At 48.8% G+C, this 24,715-nt stretch overlaps 1 protein-coding gene across 1 annotated transcript in view; it reads left to right on the top strand.

The window, feature by feature from the left end:
* The window catches only part of HIP1R (huntingtin interacting protein 1 related), a 58,398-nt gene that overhangs the window by 18,912 nt on the left and 14,771 nt on the right, over positions 1-24,715 (top strand). Inside the window, exons 2-18 of the mRNA XM_084648978.1 lie at positions 7,759-7,822; positions 8,570-8,712; positions 10,517-10,573; positions 11,423-11,503; positions 11,748-11,824; positions 13,481-13,542; positions 15,275-15,415; positions 17,360-17,417; positions 17,529-17,604; positions 18,546-18,704; positions 19,217-19,275; positions 19,358-19,430; positions 19,928-20,111; positions 20,550-20,638; positions 21,157-21,273; positions 22,182-22,283; positions 23,697-23,891. Coding sequence (XP_084505104.1) covers positions 7,759-7,822; positions 8,570-8,712; positions 10,517-10,573; positions 11,423-11,503; positions 11,748-11,824; positions 13,481-13,542; positions 15,275-15,415; positions 17,360-17,417; positions 17,529-17,604; positions 18,546-18,704; positions 19,217-19,275; positions 19,358-19,430; positions 19,928-20,111; positions 20,550-20,638; positions 21,157-21,273; positions 22,182-22,283; positions 23,697-23,891 — 1,737 coding nt within the window. The remainder of the gene's footprint in view (positions 1-7,758; positions 7,823-8,569; positions 8,713-10,516; positions 10,574-11,422; positions 11,504-11,747; positions 11,825-13,480; positions 13,543-15,274; positions 15,416-17,359; positions 17,418-17,528; positions 17,605-18,545; positions 18,705-19,216; positions 19,276-19,357; positions 19,431-19,927; positions 20,112-20,549; positions 20,639-21,156; positions 21,274-22,181; positions 22,284-23,696; positions 23,892-24,715) is intronic.

Below are 24,715 nucleotides of genomic sequence, written 5' to 3'. Positions count from 1 at the left end.
TAATTTTGCTGGTCACTCGTTGTGTGCATAGAAACTAGGTCACGGGAGAGAGAGTGAGATGAATTTGATACCTTCCCTTGCCCGGTGTGGAGGGAAGTAAGGTAGGTAGCTTGCTTGTGCTCTGTTTAACTCCTGCCATGCCATGCAGCTTTTCTCTGAGCAACAGTCCTGCACGGGGATGGATGGGACGGGTTGGTTTTGTAGAGAAGCAGTTATTCTACTGCAGTAGCACCCAGGGTCTCCAGTGAGGATTGGGGCCCATTTTGCTAGGCACTTTACAAACTGGTCCCTGCCCAAAGGAGCTTCTGACCCAGACCCATGTTAAAATGGTTATCCCACTCTGGACTGGGTCATAGATAACCAATGTGCTACTGAAGAGATTCTCTACTAGTGTTTCTATAAAGTCTCCCTGTTTCAGTACTGAATTCCTGTGCTTGCAATAAAGGCCAGTTCTTTTCCAGGCCTCTCTCTCCGGTGGAGATTCTAGCCCTGTTTGTCACTACAGAAGTGAGACTTGCGAGCTTGACAGAGCAGAATGTAATGAAGCCTCATTGCAGGCCGAAATGCCAATAATTGAATGAATCAAGGCGTTGGTCTCCCCAGGTGTGCCAGACATTTAAGGGCCAATGAGTTTAGAAATGATTATAAATAGCATGTAACCTATTAAATGCTTATCATGAAGTTGTGATTTCCCCCCAGCATCCTATGAAATGTAACAGAGTCTCACTATGCTCAGGACTGAGATGTGTTGTGTAAAGCTTTCGCTCAGGGGCTCTGGGAGTGCCACCTAGGCGTAATGTATGCTGAAGCTGAGCTTTGTTCAGTGCCTACTCTGAGCTTGCCCTGTTAAGTTTCCTTGCTGGCTGGCTCTGTGGTATTTGCACTGGCATCTGCTCATTAAACACACAGCCGTGTGTTTCTGTTCTGGAGATGGGTGACTGCCTAGGCAGGGCATGTCATGCTCCAGTGAACTCTCTTCCTCAGCCTGTCACTTGGACAAAGAGCTGAGTTTAGTAGGTGTAGTAACTTCAACTCCAGAGGGGCCGTGGCTTCTGGAGCTGGGTCTGAGCCAGCCCCATTCCCTCCCCACCTTCACAGCCAGACACCTCCCCTTTTTGGGTGGGTTCCAATACAAATCTGGACCTATCTTTGCAGTTGAGGCCCTCTGTCTGCCTTCCTAAAGCTGAGTAGGAAGATTAGCTATTAAATTAAATATCCTTGGTGGCTTGAACAAGCCAAGTTGAATCCTTAGCTGAAGTGCTTCCTTAGGAGTCCTGGACAGCTGGGTTTTAAGTGCCCCATTGCTAACCTCTCTGTTTCTAAATCAGTTAATGAATGTCTGTGTCCTGGGCGTGCCTGTCTAAGGAGGAGCTGAGCAGCAGCCTTTAATGGTCCTGTTCTGAAGGAGGACATGGGAGAGAAGGGGGGAGTCAGTGGTCAAATGAGCTTGTTTACGCAACACATCTCACCTTTATATCAGTTGTGGGGGCAGGGGGGATGCGGCCTCCTCCTGACATGGAACAATCCTGTGACAATCCGGACACTTCCCTAGTGAGCTACTTAACTTGGAGACGGGCCCTGACCCGAATGCCCCTGGACTCCGGTAAAATTCAGATCTTTGTGGTTGACTCTCATTTCGCTATTGGGCTGAACCAAAACCTCAGATCCAGAAACCCCCGAAAGTTGGGGAAGTTCTGATCTGGATCCAAACACTGTGGCTCATGCCTATCTGCTGAGCTGGCTCATTACTCTGGTCAATGTGGTGGAAGGATTGGGTTATACAATTGATATTTCCTTCCACATCAGACGTCCCAGTATGTCTGCCTGGGGCATTTGACTCATACGTCCATCCTGACTGCATTCTGGGCTCCCTCTGCTGCTCTTTGCTCTCACCTCTGGAGTCCTGCATGGCCCACTCCACTCCTGGGAGTAGCTGGACAACGCTACAGGCTCCACTGTCACCAGGACCCTGAGGAGTACCTGCCTGGTGTCCTCAAGCAGAGTCCAGGCCTTAGGCTGTTCAGCCTCGGCTGGGAGTAGAGAGGGAAAGGCCCTTCCCTGCCTCTTGGTTCTCTAAGGTGGGCAGGCCTTGGAGCCTGGCCTTTCCTGCTGGAATTGAACCCCTTGTCTCCCTGCTCTGGTGTGGAGTATGCACACCCCACTGTGTTCTCCAAGAGAGATGGATGGGAAAACAAGTGGCTGGATGGATGGAGTGTAACCCAGGGCATGCAGAAGGGGTGCTGGGAAGGCATCTGCCGCCTGCTTGTCGAAGTAGTGTCTGCAGCCTTGAGGTGGTGGAGGATTCATCTGTGCCCCTCGATAACCAGAGAGCAATAGCAATGTAGCCCTGTCCTGTAATGACAAATGGCCTCCACCACCTTCAGACGGTCAGAAGATATGGCCACTCCCCTTGCCCTAGTAGCCATTCCTTCCCTGCCTCAGGACACACACACTGTAATTCACTCTGCTTAGGCCTGCCAGTCGACAACTCCATGTTGGGCTGCCACATGCTGCACGTCTCCTGAGCACTCCTGTCACTGTGCCCTCCACTGACTACTACTGTTTGCTGCTGGGCCTAATCCACAGGCCTCAGAGTCACCTCTATGACCCACTAAGACAGCTGTGTTTATTGAGAACGCAGGAAGCAGGATGAAACGTTCACAGACCAGGCGTTCTTGGTGCTGCATCCTACCCTGTGGTTTTGAGGACTTCAATAGCACAGATATAGGTGTGAGGTTTTTTGCAGGAGTGGTGGGTGAAATTCTGTGGCCTGCGTTGTGCAGGAGGTCAGACTAGATGATCATAATGGTCCCTTCTGACCTAAATGTCTATGAATCTATATCCTGACAGGAGACTGGAATGAGCTCTAGTCCATCCGGCTTCTTGCCCTTTTGCAAAAGCTTTCCCCCTCGTGCCCAGATACTGTGGTGATGGGTACAGCACAAGAACTTGAATAGAACAAAACAGCTGGGCAGGAGGCAAACTCAGTTTCACTGGCTGAACTCCAGGATGACGAGCAGAATCCATTCTGATCCCTTTTTGTGCTGTGGTCTGCCCCTAGATACTAAGATAATTGGTGTCTATTAAAAACTTATATGAGAGAGATTTCCTCTTTTCTAGAAAAATAAACAGAGGTCCACCTTTTCTCCTTCAAAAGGATACCTTTTTGGTGTGTGCTCTGTAAGCAGAGAGATTCTCACTGTCTTGTCTTATGGTATGTGTACTCTTAAAGGCACTGGGATGAGAGGGTCATACCTATGTCCATGTCAATTTTCAGTGTAGAGCAGCCCTTCAACTCACTGGTTGCGTTGTATAGTGCGTGTTTGAAAGATCAGAGGCTGGGTTTCTCAGTCATTAGCAAAGAGCATTTTATAATCAAGAAAGAAAAGAAGTACTTGTGGCATCTTAGAGACTACTCTTAGTCCTCCTTTTCTTTTTGCGAATACAGACTAACACGGCTGCTACTCTGAAACCTTTTATAATCCAGGTTTCACAGGCAGGATGGAGTAGTGCATAGTGATACCGGACAAAGCAAAGCACAACTGTTTTCACTAAATGGAATATGTACAAATGAGATGTCTAGGATGACCATAACATCCAGGGATTTTTTTTTAATTGTATATGGAAGTCTTACAGGTTGTTGTACCATTAAACATGAGGAACAATTAACCAGTAGTATATCATTCTGAGTAGCGATGTCTTCATTTATTTATACAGTTCAGCTGCAGCACTGGTTCTTCAAATGTAAATGAATTGATGGCACAATAGACTTCGGTATGAAATGAGGTCAGGCATGTAGAAATTGAATGAGGACTCTGCATGGTGGGAGCTGTGGGACAATAATAACTTCAAACACCATATGTTTCCTGGAGACCCTCAAACGTGCAGATCCAACCGTACGGGGTGCGGAATATAACGTCACAGACTTACAGGTAGAGCCAGCTTTGGAGATGAATTCTGTTCCCCCTGGGAGGAAATTGTGTGCCCTGTGAGGGACATACAAAGATTAGTATTAGCAAGCCTCTAAAAGCATCCGAACAGTCAACTTGAATCTTCTCTTGGGTTCTGCAGCCTTTTGGGGAAGCTGGCCCATATTTGGGGTTTTTAACTAAGCTTTTTTAACCCGCTAGTCAGGGTCTGTGTGTGTACTTCTCCGCCCTCTGTGCCCCCTCCACAGGGGATACAGGTCTGTTATAGCACTTGGCTTGAAGGTCTGTTTTTTACCTCGAGCTGTAGACTCATGCTTTTAGCTCTGGAGTTCCCTGCTTCAGTTCCCAGGGTTGGCCAATATGGCACCCATCACATGACTGAGGTTCTTCTGGGATGTGAACTGTTGTGGGAAAGCATGGGGTGAGTTTCCTCCATCCAGAGGGGGTGTGTGACCCATGTCTGTTACACATCTCCCTCTGTAGAGATGCGAAGGGTCTCATCTCTCTAGCTGAGCAGTAAGGTCACGTGCCACCTCTCAATGTATCACATTTGTCCTGTGGTTTTCTGGTTCTCCTTTCTGCATCATGTAATGGCCACTTTAGAGATCGAGTGTTTCTATGTGTTGTAGCAGGGCTACTCTCCTCTCTCAGTGCATTCTCCCAGCCCCCATTACAAGTAAGAGGCGGTGTGTGTGTTGGGGGCAGGGAGGTAGGGCTGTGTGTGTTGGGGGCAGGGAGGGTGTGTTTGTGTAGGCTTGGAGTGTGGTTTTAGGACTCTTAGAGCAGCCTTTCTCTTACAACACTGATGTGAGAAACTTAAAGGTTGTCTTCACTGCAGAGTTAATTTGGACTTTTCCTTGGTTATTAACCCCTAGCCCCGCTCCTGTTCACACATAATGCTCTCTTACCTGAGTCTGGTGGTCCTTTTGAACCAGACTAGCTCGCCTGCCCTGGATTATAGGCTAACACTCAAATGCTGGTTACACTTGAGCTGGTAATCTGACAGCTCTGTGGTGAGGACACAGGCTAACCCATCTGAGAGCTGATATTCCTCCAGTGCCTTCCCGCAGTTCACCTCCCCACCCCGTGTGCCCATAAAGATAGACACGTTTTCCCACAAGTCGCTGGGAAAGAATCACAGAGCTACCCACCTTACTGCAGTGCTAAGAACCATGAGCTCCGACCCCAGAAATCCTAGGGCCTTGCACAGTGAGCGCAATGCCAGTGTGGACACAGTAATTCGAGTCTGGTTGGCAGCGTGGCCACTCGCACCCAGGCTAGACTTGAGCACAGATCACCTGACTGAACTCTGAGGGAAGACATGGCCTAAGGCTAGAAGCCAGTTAACAAGGACAGATCTTATCAGGTGTCTCTCCATGTCCTAGAAGTCATTGCCCCAGTTCACACAAACAAAAGTTCTTGTTGTCCATTTCAGCAGAGCCTAGAGACACAGAGGCTGCCCCCGTTCGGTCTCTCCAGGGCGGGAGAGAATCCAGTTGGTGGGATATTGCGGCGAAGCCTGTAGAGCTGCTCTTCCCGCACTTATATCTTGTCAGCCCCCAAATCTGCAGCACATTGAAATGTTTAACGTTGGGAGGCTGAGAAATAGGGTTTAGGACCAAACTAAATAGCTCAAGAAATGCTGTTCAGGGGGTGGGGTTGTGAGTGGGGCACTGGACTGAGCCTTGGCTTTGACTAGATTTCTCAAAGCTATGCTGAGTGTTTCAGGCTTTGCAGTGGATGGTGCATCTGATGCTTCTCCTGACAAGTGTTTCACCTCTTCATCTTGTTAGCCAGATTGCCCATTCACATTCCTTCTTCCCCAGACACAAAATAACCTTTTGCCTTTGCAGGGCAAAGGGCTGGAGAATGCAGTGTGTGTTGAGATGCCACTCTCTCATTTTGGGATCCTAGCTCAAGTTGTAGGTGTCTTGACGCTAGATCAATGCACCTCCTTTCCTGAAAATCCATCTGTGGTGCAAAACCACAGCCTAGCATTTACTGTTGTGTTGAAGCTCTGAGGCAACAGGCAGAAACTCCCAGAGTAAACAGGAGGAAACTCTGATAAGAATCAAAGTTACAGGAATGTTTTCAATCTGGCCGTTTGATTGCTGCTCTATTTATGACTAGAAAGCTTGTTCTTTATGTGATCCGCCCCTTAGGATCATAATGCATTTAAACTGCAACTCTCCCCTGACAATGTAAAATTGGCATCTTAATATTCACCAGGCCTACTCCTGGTGAGTCTTCAGTATCCTGTCTGCATACTGTGGATGGTATAACAAGGCTTTACCTCTGTTAGCCCTGCAAAGTTAATGTAGCATTGAGAGAGAGCAGGAGTCTGTTCTGGTATATGCACCATTGGGAAGATTGTTCACCAAGATCTAATTACAGGGTTGGGCGGTTACACCTATACAAATCCACTGAAGACAATGTGGACACAGATATGGTTGAGGCTGGAATTCAGCCTGCTGACCCTTTTATTGGTCATGCAAGAAGGAAGAAAGCCCAGGTTGCATGCTCGGACCCGTGGATGAGTTGCAGGACTAGGAATTAGGGGGGAAAAATCTTTAGTTGTAGACTGAGTATATCTTGATTTGGAGTCACTGAGACCCAGTGCAAATGGATGGCATTGTTTATAGGGTCAGTCTTCAGAGTAGAACTGTGTGATTTAGATTGGGGCATGATGAAAGTGTTTAGACCCTAAAGGTGTAGTTTATCCACCTAATAAAGATTGCAATCAGCATCACTCTCATAGCATTTTGCTGCTACTTTCATCATGTTGCCCTGTACTTTGAGTTCTTTTGAATGGGTGTGACAGAGGCTAATCCCATATTTATTTGTGGCCTCTTTTCTAAATTTTAGGAGTTCAAACTACAAAAGGAGGTCTGACGAGAGATTGATTTAAGGAGACATAAAGGCAAATGCCATCAAAGCTGTGAAAAGAAGAGCTTTGTGTAGCTCGAAAGCTTGTCTCTTTCACCAACAGAAGGTGATCCAATAAAATATCACCTACTGTGTGAAAAGAAATAAACATTTCAAAGGCTTGTTATGGTTAGATAAACAGCTCTGAAATTGGCATTTTGCTGTTATGCGTGTTTGCTCTGTAGACACCTCTCTGAGTTATTGCTGAGAAAATGCAGTCTGTGTATTTACTATGATCATAGCAGCCATGGTTGCTCTCGTCAACTTGACTCCCAAATTCAAAAGCTAGAATCTCTCTGGTCGGTGATGTACAAGGCAAGACTTAAGATGGTTGTCAGATACAAAGACAAGGCTGTATTGCTAGCAGGTACAAAAGAAATCATTTGATAGATGTCCTGAGCAATTCTTGACATCGTCATTGATAAAGGGAACACTGAGAACTTAGTGCTTGGATGTCAAGGCATGAGGCGTCTTGGGCTTCAGGTTTGAGAGACTAGCTTTTCAGACTGTAACCAAGGAACTCATTAAACGTGAGACCATACAGGAGTCTGAGCACTGGGTTGGGAGCCGGGAGCTGCTGAGTTCTAATCCTGGCTCTATCACTTAACATGGCCTGGGCCTTCGGACAAGTCACTTGCCTGCTCTGACCTTCCATCTCTCCATCTGTACAGTGGGGTGAGGATACTCCTTGCCCAGAGATAGTCTAAGGCTGAATAGTTGGAATGCAGGCTGTATAAACTGAGAGCATTATCAAACGCTCCATATGGCCAGGCAGTGCCTACTGAATGACAAGAAGGATCCAGAAACAGACCTGGTGCCTGAGTTTTTTATGGACTAACAATGTTTGGCAGTAAAGGATTGTGCTGATTCTGCCTCTGACATCTCCTCTTTTCTCCCCGCACAGGCTATGAGCATTAGCAAAGCCATCAATACACAAGAAGCGCCTGTGAAAGAGAAACATGTCCGCAGTATCCTTTTCCTTTGCAATGACGGTGACCCCTGCTTCTCAGAGCCCAGTACTGTGGCCAGGTTTCAAAAGGAGCTTTGTAATCTCATGGTCAGATTTCCCTACACATCATCACACAATTCTCAATGAGATCTCATACTTCAGGGTGTCTTTCTTTTAATTGCCCCGGAGATCAGAAAGGAATTTGCCAATAGATAATGGGGTATTTTGGGGAGTGGGGCAGGTGGGGAGGAGATTTGCCTTCCTTTGAGTCATAGGTTGCAGCTGGGGGTAGGACACTGGACTTGACAGACCACTGGTTTGATGTGGGATGGCGTGTTGTATGTTCCAGTGTCTTTGCGGCGATCAGTAAATGTGCAGCACCAGGAGAAACATAACACAAAATAATTTTCAAACACTTGCTGACAAAGAGCAGGAGCTGGGTACAAAGTGGGGTGAGGCAGTTCTGCTCTTTCCGTTGCTTGCAGGGACATGGGGCTGTACTTGGATGTCCCACTGCTGGCAACACAGTCCATTCCCAGGCCATCATTTTGGTGTGCCGTCACACCAGAGTCCAGCTTGAGGCCTTTTGTAAAAAGTAAATGTAACATAAATTGGTGATTAGTCACCCGAACCCTGACTCTTTTGATGAGGCGAGAGTCGTAATGAGAAGCTGATTGCAATAAAGAAAACACAGATAATGAGCGTGTCAGATTGGAATGGCTGCCGTGAGTTTCTAGCTGTTCAATTAGCCTTGACGTCTGGAAAGGAATTATCTTGGGAACTCACCATGAGAAAGGAGCATTTACTTTCTGGTCCTACGCTATTGGCCTCCCCCTGCCCAGCAGCTCCATCCTCAGCTGGAAGTTCTGCCATGTTATGCACAAAGTCCTGAGAGATGGCCATCCCAATGTAAGTAGCTCCTTCCCTTCCGCTTAATAATCGTGTACTGTGCATTCATAGAGTGTGTCTCATCTGTAGCTTTCAAAGCCCGTCATAAAGGAGGCTCCCGCTTCCTGTTCCCCATCTGGCAGAGAGGGAAACTGAGGCACAGAAAGATGAAGTGACTTGCCTGAGGGCACGTGGCAAGTCAGTGGGAGATCCAGTAGTAGAACCCAGGACTCTTGGCTCCCAGTTGGTGGGGCTGTAGGGTAGACTCTGAGCATGTAGGAGAGGGTGACCGCTGCTCTCTGCTGCCTCTTGCTTGCTGATGGGAGGGAAATACTTCCCCAACTTCACCAACCTGGTGGAAAGATCCTGGAGAGGCATTTAAAAAGTCAGAGGGAAGAGAGGTATCGGAATAGGAGAAAGTGTGTCTGGCTGGCCCAGCAACATTTTACGATCTGGGCAGCAGGTGCAAGGTCTTCCGTGCTTAAGGAAGCCTTCGTGGGCTGCAGCATTTACTGGTGTGTTTCTGCTGCTGAACTCCCTTCATTTCCTCTGCTGTGTATTAACACACTCCTTCAGTGAGGATCATTAATGTTCACCTCACATATATTCCAGAGCTCTCCTCCCTCGCTGCTCCATGCGCCGCTTCCTGGAGATCGGCTCCTGGCCCTCCAGCGAATACAAGGCTACAATTCACTGGCGAGGCCTGGCTGCGATCAGCTGTGCCATCTGTGAATGCCGAGGGCCTTGCTGGGGTCTCCTGTTCCAGTACCACCCCTCTGTTTTTAACGTTTAATGCAAGGGGTTTGGGACACAGCAGTGAGCTCGGGGAGGCTTCTTCCTGTCAGCTTGTAGACTAACCACAGAGGCTGATACAGACATTAGTGTTAGGCTGATTGTGTTGAGAGAGAGTCGAGCTTTGGGTTTTAAATACATAGATCACTAGCTCAGCACTTGGATACCAAGGTGAAAGGCACCTAGGAAAAGCCTTAGCTAGATAACAATTCAGTGAAGCTTCCAAAAATGTTAATTTTCACTACATTCAATTTAGTAAATACTGAGTAAAGCAGTCACCCAACTTAATGATTATACATAGGCACTTGCCTAGTGCTTTTAACCTGTAGATTTCAAAGCACTTCTTGAAAGTGGGTGTCATTTTTCTTGCCTCATAGTTGGGAAAACTGAGTCACAGTGAGTTTGTGACTGGCCCAAAGTCACAGAAGCAGAAGGGGGACTAACACCTGGTCTCCTGACTCCTAGTTCCCTACTCTAATTACTTAAGCTTATGCTCAAATAAATTGGTTAGTCTCTAAGGTGCCACAAGTACTCCTTTTCTTTTTGCGAATACAGACTAACATGGCTGTTACTCTGAAACTACTAGATCTGCTTCCCAAAATGCAACATTGTGTTTAAAGTGCTCTGTTCTAACACGTCCTTTAAGAATGTACACATCTCTTCTTGAACAGCCCCATTGTTTTTAGACTGAAACTTCAGCTCAGTCTCCACCTTCTGTGGACAAATGGGATCCATTTCTGGTTTCTGCTAGAGGACCAGGAACCATTAGATCAATCCCTCCATTCAAAAATCTTGTTGCCACTTTGAACCAGTTAAAATTTCCCCTTGGAATTTCCTTGTGTTGCTTCCTTGCAATAGGTCGGTAAAGGGGGAACTGACAAATCCAGATATGTACGGTGCAACAGACGGGGTTGTAGACTGAAGCTTGGGTGGGGCAGTTCAGGTCAGGCTTGTCTTGATCCTCTTTTTTCCCCCGCCCCCATACTCTTAAGCACACAGGTTGCATATCTGATCCCTCTGCCTTTTCCCCCAGGTTCTTCAAGACTGTCAAAGATATCGGAGTAATATCCGAGAGACAGGAGACCTGTGGGTGAGTTTCAGCAATGGACTGTGCTGGCCACTGAAAGCCTTGCATTGAAACGGGGGTAGAGCTGTCAGGCCTTTGGTGAAGTGCAGGGCGGGAGGGTGTTTGTTGGTGAATGCTTTGTTTCTGAGTGGGGTGTTGAAGGTTTCTGTGTTATGATACGAAGGCTTTTGGGTGGTAGTTGGATACTATGGAAATCATTAACCATCACCTTAACGCCCAGCTGTAATCCCTAAGTAGCAAGGATCTGTTGAAGTGTGGCCATCTTGAGTGAATGGAGCGCAGGAGCTTTGTGTTACACAGCAACTCTAGGGGAGTTTAGGACAGGAGGTGGGAGAGACTGTTGCATCTAACTGACACTGCAAAGGGGGGTAGGAGGGGATGGGAGAGGGTAGATAGGCAATTACATTTATAGCCTAAACTGGAATTTGTCCATATTCTTCTCGTGTTTGGATCATGAATAAAAGGAAAGTCTTTTCCACCTTCGTCAGGGGACTGGAAGTGATTTACCCTTTGGAACTGAGCCAGCGATTTCTTCTTCCTGATGGGACTAGCAATGTGGTTCTGTGTTTGTGAATGAGAGCTGTATTTAGAGGCGTGTGAGGTCCCACCCTACTATGCCCACAATTACATTTTTCTTCCTGGTCCTTTGGAGGCCAGATCCTCAGGTGGCAGAAATCAGTGGCACTCCTTTGACTTTAGTGGAGCTGTGCCTACTTATACCAAGGGAAAGTCTGGGCCAGAGTTTGGAGACACTCCTCTCTTTGATGGCTGGGTCCTGTTCAGCTGGGTGGGAAGATGAATGTTTAGTGTCACCCAGAAGTTTTGTAACGTTTCCCTGATATTCCTTGGCAGGGGCACTTGCACGACAGATATGGGCAGCTTGTGAATATTTATACCAAACTTCTACTCACCAAGATATCCTTTCACCTAAAGGTAATTCCATCTTCCCCCCTACCCCCCCTCTGAAATTTTGACAGATTTTTGCTACAAGCTGTTGTTCTTTTTCTCTTATTTGTTGAATTCACACTGTTCTGAGAGCGGGTGTGAATATTAGATTAGGAAGAGCCATGATTCAGCAGGGATCTTAGCCTGAAATGTACCTATGTGTCTGGAGTGGAGGTGTGGGACCTGCCATAAAAAAATGCTACTGAATTCATGAAGACTTTTCTTTTTGAAGCATCGTGACTTTCCCCCAGGCCTAGAAGTGACGGATGAGGTGCTAGAAAAGGCTGCTGGGACAGATGTGAATAACATGTAAGTTTCCTTTTAGGTATTTAAAACCTTCTACAAAGCATGACTCTCTTTGTCCTGAGCACCATTAATGTAAATGGTGCATCCTGCTAATGAAGTACCCCACATTAAAGTTCACGGTGCTCTGTGTGGGAGACAGAGGCCAGCTTATTTTATTAGATTAATATAGCCACAAAATGCATCATAAATCTGAGTGAGGCAAACAGCGTCTTTGCACAGAAGCACCTTTGCGGAGTGTTGCGTGAGCTGTGGGTGAGACTGTTGTTTATCGTTTATAAGTGGCAAGATGGTGCTGAGTGTAAAGGTAAGTGCACGCTGATGATACTCCTCCTGCAGGGAACTTCAGCCTGTAACCACATCAGCTGACCCTTCCAGCCATGGGCCAAAGTGCAAATAAGCAAAGGCCTGATTTTCAGAGGACCCGAGTACCTGCAGCTCTCATTGGAGTCCTGGGTGTTCGACACCTCTGAAAAGCGGGCCCCAAAGTTCTGTCACCTTCGCAGCACATCAGGAAACGGTCAGATCTGTTAGATTCTTTCCAAAGGGAGGTGGTGGAAGCCCCTTTCCTTGGCTCTTAAGACTGGACAGAGCTGTGGAGAAAACCCTGTCAGGAACAAGCTGGGTTGGGAGGGTTTGCCTAGATGGCCCAATAGGGACATTCCATCTATCTACCTCTGACTTCTGTGATCCCGATACCAAAGTCCATCTGTTAAGGAGATGGCAGCCAGGACCCCATGGTAAGAATGCCCAGATAGCTGCTTCCCAGAAGTCCCTAGGGGTCAATGGCTGACTTTCTCTTATTCTGAGTGCACCAGAATGCAACGAAAAATAGCCCAGTGGCTCCACTCCCAACCTCATCCCATTCTGTTTGGGAACCCTCAGAAAGTGACTTGCATACTGTAAGGAGGGAGCTGACCCTGTTGCATAGCAGGGGGTCTGATAGTCCAATCCACAAGCAGGATGGGGTAAGGGGGGAGAATCTGCTTCTCCCTCCGTGGACCTGTTGGCGCTCTGCAGCGTCTTGGGTCCTAATGGCAATGTCTAAAGGTGATAATAGAACAGGACTGTGCACCGATGCTGGGGGAAAGAGATGACAACGTTCTATGGTCCTGGCCCCAAACATGCACCTTCCGCTGCGTTACCACCGTGGTTGATAGCCTTTACTGTAGAGTGCTTTAGTATTTTTTGACGAAAGGGCACCCAGTGCCATAGTAATAACTGCTCCTCCAGGGATGAGGGAGGAAGAAAGTTTTGTGTGTAAGCACTGCAGGAATGCAATGACAAAACTGCAGTACTAAACATAAGACAGCACCCTACAGTCATGGCCCCCACACACAGTGGGAACCCAATGCAAGAATATTGCTTTGCACTGTTACTGCAGTATTACCAAGGGTATATCTAGTACTGTAGTAATCCTCTCACTTGCTGAGTGGCAGTTAGGTTTGTATTTATAGCCTGCTTGCTACCCCTGCCACCGTGTGCCGATGGTAAAACTAAATGACTGGAGCTGTGGTCTGAACAGTGCAGCTGACAGTGTTGTGAAGGTGCCTTACAATACTGTGCTGTACAATACTTCAGCATCTTTTTAAATAAGGGTTTCTATGTTGATCCTGACCTTGCTCTTCGTGTAACATGATGGGGGGGATTTTGTTTTTTCAGCTTTCAGCTCACAGTCGAGATGTTTGATTACATGGACTGTGAACTCAGACTCACAGAGTCAGGTAAGCAATGTGAAGCCGTCCCCTACTGTTTGGGGTATTTTCTCCAGGCCCCAGGCTGATAGATGTTAGGTTCTCATCTCAGTCAGTAATCTAGTTAAAATCTAGTCTTTCCTCATCTAATAATGAGATGCACAGGTTTTTAAAGTAGTCTTTCAGCTTTGTTTGCTTATAACCACAGCTGTCTAAACAGGCTAATTTGGGGAAGATATTTAACAATCTGACTGCTTGTAGCAAACCCATATTGGCTCTGAACGATCACAAACCATGTGCAGTAGTGCTGGGAAAGGATGTATTTTTATTGCTCATTGATACAGAGATGTTAATTACATGCATTACACAAGGCTTTTATTCCCATAAACCGGAGACTGCAGTCAGTAATGTATTCTTTTTAAATATTCATTTCCCTTTCTGAAATGTCCTCTTTGAAAGCTGAAGGACTCGGCCTGTGGAAACAGCAAGGCTGCTTTTAGTTACTTGACTAGTCTCATTCTGAAAGAATTTTTGATGATTTAAAATTTTTGTTTTTTATTTTTTTAACCAGCCAGGAACATGCAGCTGGAGAGGGGGCAGGAAACGTAATATATTCTAATGGTCTTCACTTCCCGAGTGACTAAAACACTTGATTCTCTTACTGTCTCCTCCAAGATGGCTGGGGGGGGATTAAAACTGCCATTTTATAGTCACAAATACTTGAATCTGAACACAGAGGAGGTGGAAGTTGAATATTCTGTAAAAGAAATGAATAATTTTCTGACCATTGATGACATGGAGTTACAAAATCGACAATAATGGCAATCCAGTTTCATGGTCAGGGCGTGAGACAATTCCAGCATGGAGCAGGAGGGAATCTTATACCCCCTTTGTCGTCATCACCCTTCACAATTGCTTACCTGCCCCCTCTTCCTTTTGTAGCATCAAATATTGGCTGCTGCTTGAGGCGAGATATCTGAGCAGGTGGATCAGTGTGTGACAGAACAGGTGTCTTACATTGAGAATAAAAGCTAGGGAAGTTCCGCCCATCTCGGTCTCAGTCTCTTTAACCTCAAGTGCTCGGTGCCAGCCAGCCCCTGGAGAGAACCCAGGTAGTTCATAAGTGACTCTGACTAGCAGGAAGAACTCTGAAAGTTCTGATCACAAGGAGGGCGGCTGCTTTGCCCCACTGGTGTAGTTTAGCTGCACTGGCCTTGCAAGGGAACCAAGAGTTCATTCCACTTGTGGTAGGTAGAGACATGGACTTCGTAGTTAATTATAAAGCTTTGTAATCCCGGTAGCACGCTCCACTCCACCCAATGGAAGTTAAGTAAACAAAGACAGTAGGGCTCCAGCTGCAGGCTCAGTCAGAGTTCCCGTATGCTGCTTCCCCAGAATGACACCAAGTCTGTACCTATCTGATCCAAGATCTCGTTAGCCACCCCAGCTGCACTGAACTGGCTTTTAACTTGTCTCACTGTAACCTGACACTGGGTAAAGACTTCATTTGTGCAGGTCTCGCCCTCTGGTCCCGATTCTGCCCAGTAGCAGTAGATAGACGCAGGCAGGAGTTGTCTGTGATCGGCCCAGTATTAGAAGCCAGATCTCCTGTGTCCCAGGAGGCCGTTCTTCCTCTCTTGGGAGCAGCCTGTCAGTGAGACCCTTCCATCCTACCTGAACATGCCCCCGGGCAGCCTGTATTTAACTGCACCTCTTACCAGATGAAACCCTTGCAGAGTCCTAACCCCGTTTCCTCCTGCAGTTCTCAGACAGCTCAACACCGCCATGGCTGTGTCTCAGATGTCGTCTGTTCAGTGCAGGCTGGCTCCTCTCATCCAGGTGATCCAGGACTGCAGCCACCTCTATCACTACACTGTCCAGTTAATGTTCAAGCTCCACGCATGTGAGTCACCCCCCCGCACGTGATTTCTTGAAGCTCTGCCCCTCTGGCGTCTGAACTCACGGTCGCGTCTGCCACTTGCAGCCACCACTGCACCTGCGGCAGTTCAGCTTCCCTGGGTGCCGGGTTAAAGCCATTAACAGGTGCCAACCTGCAACAACTTCCTGTTTATACCACTGAGCTGGCTTTATCTGCGGCACTGAAATGTCTTCAGTAGCTTGGCACCCTTCACCTCACGACAGTGATAAACACTTTCAGGCCCCTGCTCCCTCCTCCGCCCCAGGCTTTCTGACTGTGCCGGACACTGTGTGGCTTAATATCTAATTCAGTGCACTACCCACGGGACAGGGGAGCCATGCGGCTGTGTAAGCAGGGGACATGGGTAACTGGGTGCAATTCTGTGGAGGTCAGACTAGGTGAGCTAACGGTCCCTTCTGCTCTTGGAATCTATGAATCTGTTCTTTCAATATCCAGTTGTTTCAGGGCCTGTCCATTGTGAGACCAGACCCAGGCTGGCTGACAGCCAAGGTGTTAGCAGGGCTCTCGCATGAATTTTCTGGCTGGTGGGGACAGGCACTTCTAGCAATGGCTGCATTTAAAAATGGTGCTAGGTTGGAGTGGACTCCGGTCCGTGCATGCTGCTGGTTGTCACTGAGTGTTGGTAGGTGATTGCTAATATACAATTCCTTACATGAGCCATTAATCTATCCTTTTATCCCCGTGTCTTGGTGCCAGCTACACTATTAAACCCCAAGTGTTGGCTTAAGATAACTAATGTGAGCCATGTGCATGGTGCCCCATGGTGCAATTTGCAAACGTCTCCCTTCATGATGGTCTCTCACCTGAGGCCATTTGCTTGATTTCAGGGGTCAAGCTTCACTTTCCTCTTGCTGGAAGAGTTAAAGCAGGGATCTGCATGTGACAGTGCTGAGCTGAGCAGTAATTCCTATGCCTGGGTTTCTGATGCCTTTTAAAGGCCCTTCCCCCACTGTAAAGATACACTTTAATCCCAGAGCACCTTCCCCTGCAATCAGCTTTCAGTTTTCATATCCCTGCAGCTCAGTAACACTATCAGGCTTGTCTGTGTGTACGGAAGGTTTATAAAGTATGCGCTCTGATTGTGGACTATAGTCCACTTGTTTCCATTGCTGACTTTTTGACTACTTCCCTTGTTTGCAGTACATGCTTTGTTACTGGTTCTCCAGGGAGCCGCGAGGAAGGGTTTGATTTCACCTGGAGGTTGGGAACCTGACTACTCCACATTCCCAGGAAATGAGAGGGTCAAAGCCCCGTCTCCTTTCAGCATTATGCTTCCCACTTGGATTAAAAGATCAAACCGAGCTTGGCTGAAACACAAATGGCCGTCTCCCACCCTGCATTCCCAATTTCCAGGCCAAGCTTTTATGGACAAACTTAATGAAATGTACATTTCTTGAACACTTTGGACTCTGAGAGTAACTTCCCCCTGAATAGCGCAAAATGATTCACAAGCACTCACTAGCTAAGCCTTCCAGTGCCCCATGAGACGTAAAAGAGATATAGCAGCAGCTGCAGCCACAGCTGGGGTAGAACACAGTAGAATTCCTGTATCACTTTCATCTGACAGGCAATAGGTTGGATTCCCATTGAGGCACCAGTAACTAAACTGCATCTCCAAACGTGAAAACTTCTGGGGACTGGCTTTAGCACCTTGAGCCTACCTGGATTTTTTTTTAAAAGTAGTTTGGGGTCAGATCACATTTTAGTACATTTTCTCCGGAGTGTTCAGAGGTCTCTTTCTCACCCAGTGTTTCATGGGCAGTTTCTTCCAGCTAGCTGGATCAGGTGTATGGAAAGATCCTTTCCCAGCTGAAGCACTGGGTGGTACTGTGCTCTGTGCACCGCCTTAGCACCTGCTGTGTTTATCAGGCTGGGCTGGTAATTCCTCTATCTCCTCGACTGTTCTAGGTCTGCCAGCTGATACACTGCAAGGTCACCGAGACCGGTTCCATGAGCAGTTCCGCAGGTAACGAAGGGCGCGTTAGTGCGGGGTAGTGACTCGCAGCTGTTCCGAATGCTCCATTCACCAAGGCTCCCACTACTCCCATTTTAATGATTTCCGTTTTCTTCTCTCTAGCCTCAAAAACTTCTTTAAAAGGGCTTCAGACATGTTGTACTTCAAGCGGCTCATCCAGATCCCCAGGCTGCCAGAGGTACCATCCACTTTCCTTACTGCGTGCTGATGTCTTTAGCCACAGAACCAGAAACATACACTACACTTTACAGAATACCCTGCCCCAAAGGCCTTGCAGTCTATTAAGTGTGTGCAGTGCATGGAAAGCAGAGTGGTCTCTGAAACAAGAAGGTGTGCTGGCAACCCAAGCCAGGCACTTCAGGGTAGAAAATGGGTAACCCTGTTGATCTCAGTTGCCATGGGGCAACTCATGGCTCTCCAGGTGTCCAAATGCACCTCAGAGTCCAAGAGCAAGGGAATTCAGAGATAGAGGTGCCTCACTTGAGCTTTAATTCTCCCTATAATGACTGCCTATCGCACAGCAATGCAGGGAGTGTGTCCTGCAGTCTCTTTATTTCAATGGTCTGAAGTCTTCAGCTTCAGCAATGAATTTCCTTGATTGTTGCGATGGCCAGCTGGCTCCATGTTCAGAGAGAGGGAATGTTGGCTGATCCGATGGCCGGAACGATGCCAGACATTGAAAGTGAGTCTTGTTCCCATCAACTTTCAAAGGAAGGCAGCAGTGCAACAGGCACCGTGGACAATCAGCCGGGGGGAGGTTGGTTGTCCATGTCAGGGGTTCCCCCCTTTTTTCACTCTGCAGGCCACTCTGTCAGAGAGAGCAAAACGCTCGTTGGATCTGCCCCTGGCTCTCAAAGTGTTCAATTCCAGAGGTCGCCAGGAATGGCTCTGTGGGTGCCAGTGGGCCAGGGGCCATAGTGTGAGAACCACTGGACTATCTTGTTCTCTCCCATACCCTGAGGTGCAGAAGGCCTAACAGAACATTATCATGATGGTACCCAATACCCTTCTGATCTAGCAATGTGCTCACCCCCCCCCGGGGCTGTACTCTGGGTGCTCTGTTCAGTTCATTTAACCACAACCAGGTGAAACATGTCTGGTTTTCTGTTGTCTTGACAGAGCCCCCCTAACTTCTTGCGGGCGTCTGCCCTGGCAGAACATGTGAAACCGGTGGTTGTCATCCCCGAGGAGGCCCCTGAAGACGAAGAACCAGAAAACTTAATTGAGATCAGTACGGCTCCTCCAGGGGACAGTATGGCTCCTCCAGGGGAACAGCAGGTGGGAGCTCAGAGATTCTTCTCAGGGGTGTGTTGGAAAGGCAAGAAAACCAAAGTCTGTCTAGGGCAGGGAAGTTGATGGCAGCATGGGATGCAGACCCAGTGATTTAGGAAGCTCCTTGCCTTCTAATTTGGAAGGACACTGACGTTTAACAATGTTTTCAAGGACCATGGTGGTAGAAAGGGGCTATTTTTTTCACATCATTGTAATCTGAGTGGCTGGCAGGAGGCTGAGAGCCTTGGTTTGTCATGGAGGCTGTTGGGGTGGATGAGCCCCAGTAGGGAGTAAGTGGCATGAATAGTGCTCTCTCCTATAGCCAGGGTATTGAGCTTCTTGCAACTGTTGTCTCTGGCTTTACTGACAGCTTGTGTGCAAAACAGATTAACCTGGCCGCCTTCCCAGACTTTCTGTGATTGGTTTCCAGGCGATCGAGGCCCAATCAGACTTAGGCCAACCCCTGTAAGACACTTTGGAGGGCTGAGCCTAACTCGGGTGCCATTTTTCTTTTGCAGAACATGTCGGATATATTTGAACAGACTTTCGGCCCCCCCAATGGCGTTCGGGATGACAGGTGAGGGGGACCGCGGTCAGCTGACGTTAGGAGGGTGCTGCTGCTTTCTGGGCTAGTAATGAGGCTCATTGTTTATTCCCAGGGATCTCCAAATCGAAAACCTAAAGAAAGAAGTGGACTTGCTTCGAGCTGAGCTAGAGAAAATTAAACTGGAGGTAAAGCCTGGCACTGCGGTGAGCTGGGGTGGAGAAGGAACAGGATGGTGTGGCTTGTATCACATGATAGCTCAGAGCCTGACTTGGCCTAAGTCTCTCAGAGATGGGAACAGAACCCAGTTCCTGTCCTCTGTCACTGCTCTGTGTCCTCTCATGTTAGAACTTTCCGGATTACCACAGCTGGGTGACAGGCCTAAAATTATTCGCTGAATGTGTCACCAGTTGGGCGGCTCAGTGTACTGGGGAGAAGACAATTTTGCAGTTAGAAAAATATATTCCTCTCCAGTTGGATCTAGTGCCATTCCCAGAGATCCCGTGTCATATTGGGTGTGTTAGCATATTCGCTGGGGATTTCACAGGCCAATGTAGACTCTGGGGAATCCAGAGCAGGCCATTGTCAGAGTCTTTGTCGAAGCCACCCCTGGCCCCCAGCCCTGTGCTCACTCCGTGCAGGCTCGCTGAGTCGGGTGGGTAACTGCAGTTGGCTGTGTCTGTAGGCTCAGCGGTACATCACGCAGCTCAAGGCCCAGATCAACAGCCTGGAGGCTGAGCTGGAAGAGCAACGGAAACAAAAGCAGAAAGCTTTGGTGGATAACGAACAACTCCGGGATGAGGTGGAGCGACTGCAGAGGGCACAGCTGGAGAGCAGCCGGACGCAGGGGCTTTACGTTGAAGCTGAAAGTAGGTGACATCTTCAGGGACTTGAGAGAGAGAAGGAAAGCATGAACCGAGGGGCCTAGAACTAAAATAAACCTTTGGTGCCCATGGGTGGCTGAATCCAGGGCTGTCCCTTGTGGAGAGATGTTCCATGCAGCCATTCACTGTTTCGTCAGGAACAGCTCCAAACCTGCAGTATCGCTATTGGGAGCTGCAGTGTGTTTGACTAGATATTTTTAAGGGAAATGCCATTAGCTGCTTATGTCAAAGTGATGGGAACAAACTGGATCAAACTGCTTAAGAGGATGCCCCTGTGTTTAGCAACTAGTCTCTGCTGTTCTTTTCTCCTGTGTTTTCCCTGTGTGTGAGCAGCTGTGGGTTAGAGAAGGCTGGTTAGTACTGAATCGCTGGGGTGGAGTTCTTGGGTGTAACTAACACTGGGAATGTTCTCGCCTCTGCCAGAGAAAGCCAGCGCCACGGAAATGCGCTATGCCAAGCTGAAAGAGAAACACAGCGAGCTCATCAACACGCATGCAGAGCTGCTGCGAAAGGTGAGGGCTGGTTAGTGTGGCTACAGGCTGGCTGGGGCTTTAGCGGAGCCAGAGGGTGTCACAGAAATCAGCTTGTATATTTTTCTCTCCCTGTTCCACTCCCCTGCTGCCACTGCCTTCTAACCCTGGCCTCTTTTCTATCCGTCCCTGCAGTCTCGGCACTGTTAATTCAAGAGTCCCTTCCTGCCATCTGCAGCCTTTCTATGTCTCTCCATGACCCCCTTTATCTTTGCCTAGGCCTGTCAATTTCTTTCTTTCTGTTACCCGCAGTATTTTGGGATATGTACTTTGTATGCAAAGTGCTGTCCAAAATACAGCTCCTGCCAGGGTTCATTGGCCTGACTAAAGAGGCGAAGGATCAAATGAGGAATTTGGAATTTGAATCGACTGGATTGAATGAGCCATGAAACGCTTTCAACCCTAGCAGTGGTGCTTGGATGTTCCACATCCCCACCCCTCACACACACGCCCCCCTGATATACTGAAACAACTCTCCAATCCTCCTCTCTTGTGCTCAGAATGCAGATACTGCTAAGCAACTGACAGTCACCCAGCAGAGCCAGGAAGAAGTGGCTCGTGTCAAAGAGCAGCTGGCGTTTCAGATGGAGCAGGTGAAGCGGGAGTCGGAGATGAAGGTATGTCTGCTGCTGCCCAAAGCTCTGCCTTGCTTTTGACCAAAATAGCCTCGAGGGCTGGCCTTGTTCCTGCAGGAATGCGTGTGCACGTGTCCGTACCTGAAAAAATGGTGCATAGAGCCGTGTTGCTCCTGCACACGCAGGTGTCTTCGCTGGTTTGGCAGCCACAAAATAAGAGGCTGCTTTGAGATCAAGTGATCATCTCTGGCCTGATTTCTCTGAGGTGCTGAGCACCTGCAGCACCAAGGCAGCCTTCCCTGAACATTGAGGTCAGTGGAAGCTGGGAGCGCTCAGCATCTCTGAAAAATCAGCCCTTGGCATTTGTGTTTTCCAGCACAGCTGCCTGAACGAATGGGACTGAAATTCTCCAAGCAGAGAGCAGTCCCCCGACTAGCCCATTGCGTGTGTGATCGAGACACAGTCTAGTACTCTTCCTTGTGTCCAGTACATAGCCTGCCCTCTGCCTTCAAGGGCAATTAGTGATTCAAACCCTTCCTAACGACCAGATTGTCGCTGCCCAGATTCCTCGGCAGTCAGGTGGTTTATAGGCACATTTCACCCACATCTCCTCCAGATTCATTGTCTGTCTGTCCATGAAATCTCCAGGGTGGGTCGACATTTTCAGACGTGACTAAAGATTATGGGAGCCTGGTATTCAGAATGTGCCGAGCACCCGCCTGCTGAAAATTGGGCCCTTTATGGTGTCTCAAATAAAATCCCTAGTCACTTCTGGAAAATGTAAGCTCCTGTTTCTTTAAGCAGTTAGGCTGCCCTGCCCTGCCTTGCCTGTGGCCCCCTGGGTTGCAGAGCTGTAGAAAGCCATTGTGTAAATGGGCATAGAAGTAAAACTGGAGAGCTATCCTGATGCCTTCTCTGATTCCCATCTGTCTGTCTGTCTGCAAATGTAGCTTGAAGACCAGACCTTGCAGATGGAGCAGCTGAAGAGAGAACTGGAAGCCAAGAAAGAAGAGCTGACCCAGATTCAGAGTTCACTCAGCAATTCCAAGCAGGTACATGGCACAGATGGTACGAGCGCACCCACGAAGGGGATTGCTTTTTCGAGGTGCTAAGCAGTGGGCCAGGGCTGCGTAGCAGCTCTGGAAATTGGACTCCAGGCAGAGTCCTGCCTGTAAGAGAGTTCCCGGTGATGCATTTCAACTGTGGGGGACTTTCTGGCATCCCTGTGACTTGCTGGAGAAGGAAATGAAGGATGCCCTGCCCCTGTGTGTTTGTGTAGATGGCCACACAATATGTTGGCAGACTTCCTGCTTTTCTTAGGCAGCATTTCAGACACACAGGGCGCCAGGCAACTGCTCCCACTCAGATCCTAGAGATCTCCTCTCCCACTCCCCACGCTCATTAAAACCAGGTTCTCTGAGTGCGCAATCCACCAGGTGGCAACCTGAATAAACTGCAGAGACTGTGCAGGCTGTAGATGGACCTCAGCTTGGAGAACTGGAGTTATAAGGAACATGGGATAAACCCCGAGAGCGTCACCCTGGTGCCAACCCCTCTATTGCGAATAAAGGGACTGGAATGGCATAAAGGGGCCCTGAAAGATCCCTCTCTCTCCAGGGGCGGGGTTCCACAGCACAGGTCCTGTGTAAGACAGCCGTACAGCTGCCTCGTGAGCCCCCCTTTGCAAGTCTCAGCAGAGAGGGCGTGGTTGGGGTACAGCAAGGAGCACTGCAGAGATTCCGGGCAGAGCTGTGGCTCATGAGGCAGCCCTGGGAGTCTGCTGTAACTTAGACAGACCGCCCGGCACCACCCCAAGCTACCGCGGAGGCCAGTCCAGCCCTGGAGCAGCCCAGGGTTCGGAGGTCACAGAGGCGGCTTAAAGCCACTGTAGGCCCACTCGCCCAGGGCTGGGAGTCCTGTGCTGCGCCTCTGAGATAAGCAGCACAGAATCTCACCCCAGATGCTGCATGGGGATGGGCTGTCTCAGGGGATTCATCATGGGCTGTAAATCTTTCATGTCTAGGGCACTGACTCCAGTGGCTGTGGCTGGCTGACCAACGGCTTGTGTGTAAATGAATTCGGTGGGTCCCAGGCCCGTTCCCACTTGGTGCATGTCCTCTTTGCAGAAGCCACCACTGGACTAGGTGCTAACTAGTTGAGAGGCCAAGGCCATGGTGATCTCATGCCACTCCCTGTGCTGGTCTCTCCAGGAGAACAGTCTGAGGGAAGCTTGCCCTGCTGCTGGATAATGGGAGGGGTCTCTGTGTCTGGGGCTGTCCCTCATCACTTTCTAAGAGCACTGAATTCCTTCCCAGATCTTTAGAAAGCCAAGAATCCCCCATGGCTGGCTGTCATGGGGGTTAGTTGGTACCTGGTGCATAGTGGAGCAGGCAGAGATTTATGCTGAGGGCTTGGATTGTGTGAGAGCAGTTTTGAGACCCTGGATCTTCCTGCTTTGTTTTCAGGCTGGCTCCGAGCTCCACTCCCAAGTGGAAGCCCTGCATGCTGAGAAGGACTCGCTGAGGAAGTCGGTGAGCGAGAAGGAGTGTGAGCTGCTGTCCATAAAGGGCCTGATTCAGGAGAAGGAGCTGCTGTTGAACCAGGAGGCAGAGAGGAGTGCTAAAGAAATCAGGGAGCTGCAGGGGAAACTCATGGAAAAGGTACTGGGGAGAAATGGTTAGGATCTCAGGGCAGAAGCCCCTTTCCCGAGCATCCCTCGGAACCTGCTGAGGCCCCGAGTGATGCGCAGGCAGAGAAAAGAGCCAGGCAGGAGGCTTAGCCAGTGTGGAATGAATTTACCTAACGCCAAAGAAACCACCTTTTTGGCCAGACTGCGAAGGTCACGTGGCTGGCATGGTGAACCCCTTACAACCTGAATGGTCACTCACAGTGACTCAGCTTCTCTCATGGGCAGATCTCCAGGTGATTTGCAGCCAGCAATAAACCAAGCCCCTCCACATCTCTGCCCTTCTGGGAGGGAGTATTGCCCAGTGGTCAGAGCAGTGAGCTGAGAATCTCTTCTTGACTCTGCCATTAATCTGGGCTTTGTATGATCTTGCAGTGAAAGGCCTCCTCAGTATCCCCAAGATTCACTCTGGCCTCGTGCCGGATAACCCCCTGGCTTGCCGAAGCCCGTTTCTCATTCCCTCTCCTGGACTGGAGTGTAGTGTGGCTGCGTGGTGAAGGCTGGCCTTGTGAGTGAGGCACAGGAGTGGGAGAGAAGAGGGGCTCCAGCCTGAGCCGAACGTCTACGCTGCAATTAAACAGCCCTGTAGCCTGAATCCTGTGAGCCCGAGTCAGCTGGCACGGGCCAGCCACGGGTTTTTAATTGCAGTGTAGACATACCCTAGATTCTCTTTTGGCTCTGCTAGAGACTCCCTATGTGGCTTTGGGCAAGTCACTTTACCTCTTCTCAGTTTCCCCATCTGTGAAATGGAGGTTATACTTCCCACCAGCCTCTGGAGCAATGTCTGTAGAGCCCACT

Source organism: Lepidochelys olivacea, assembly GCF_965140295.1.
Source record: "Lepidochelys olivacea isolate rLepOli2 genome assembly, chromosome: 15".
Classification (NCBI taxonomy): Eukaryota; Metazoa; Chordata; order Testudines; family Cheloniidae; genus Lepidochelys; species Lepidochelys olivacea.
This window is presented reverse-complemented; position numbering and strand designations above follow the sequence as displayed.